Raw genomic sequence first — 357 nt, 5'->3', positions numbered from 1 at the left:
AGCGCTCCTTATCCTGGCGCGGTCATTCCTCGTGGTACGCCTTATCCCCAAGCCGTCTATCCTCATGGTCCTCCTTCTCCTACTAATGTGATTCCTCATGGTCCTCCTTACCTGCCTCATCCCCCAACTCCTTACTAAAATTATCTCACAAACCAAAACATTTACACATTATATATATATCAACTAAGTGTCATATAAATCACATATAGATTTTAGGCCACCAGTCTTTAAAAGGATGATTTTTCTCCTTGCGAATAAACATTAATTCACATAAATAACTTTGTTTCATTTGTATTCTGGACAGATTTGTTTGCATTATGCGGGAATCAAGAATGTGGCAACGAGAGACAAAAAGAA

At 38.9% G+C, this 357-nt stretch overlaps 1 protein-coding gene across 1 annotated transcript in view; it reads left to right on the top strand.

The window, feature by feature from the left end:
• LOC119590916 (formin-2-like) overlaps positions 1-275 on the top strand; it is a gene marked incomplete in the record, with an annotated part of 1087 nt that extends 812 nt beyond the window's left edge. The window contains 1 exon segment of the mRNA XM_037939654.1: positions 1-275. Coding sequence (XP_037795582.1) covers positions 1-138 — 138 coding nt within the window.
• Positions 276-357: the final 82 nt, after the last annotated feature.

This window comes from Penaeus monodon, chromosome 28, assembly GCF_015228065.2.
Source record: "Penaeus monodon isolate SGIC_2016 chromosome 28, NSTDA_Pmon_1, whole genome shotgun sequence".
NCBI classification, from domain to species: domain Eukaryota; kingdom Metazoa; phylum Arthropoda; class Malacostraca; order Decapoda; family Penaeidae; genus Penaeus; species Penaeus monodon.
The sequence above is the reverse complement of the archived record's forward strand: the minus strand, read 5'-3'. Positions and strand labels throughout refer to the sequence as shown.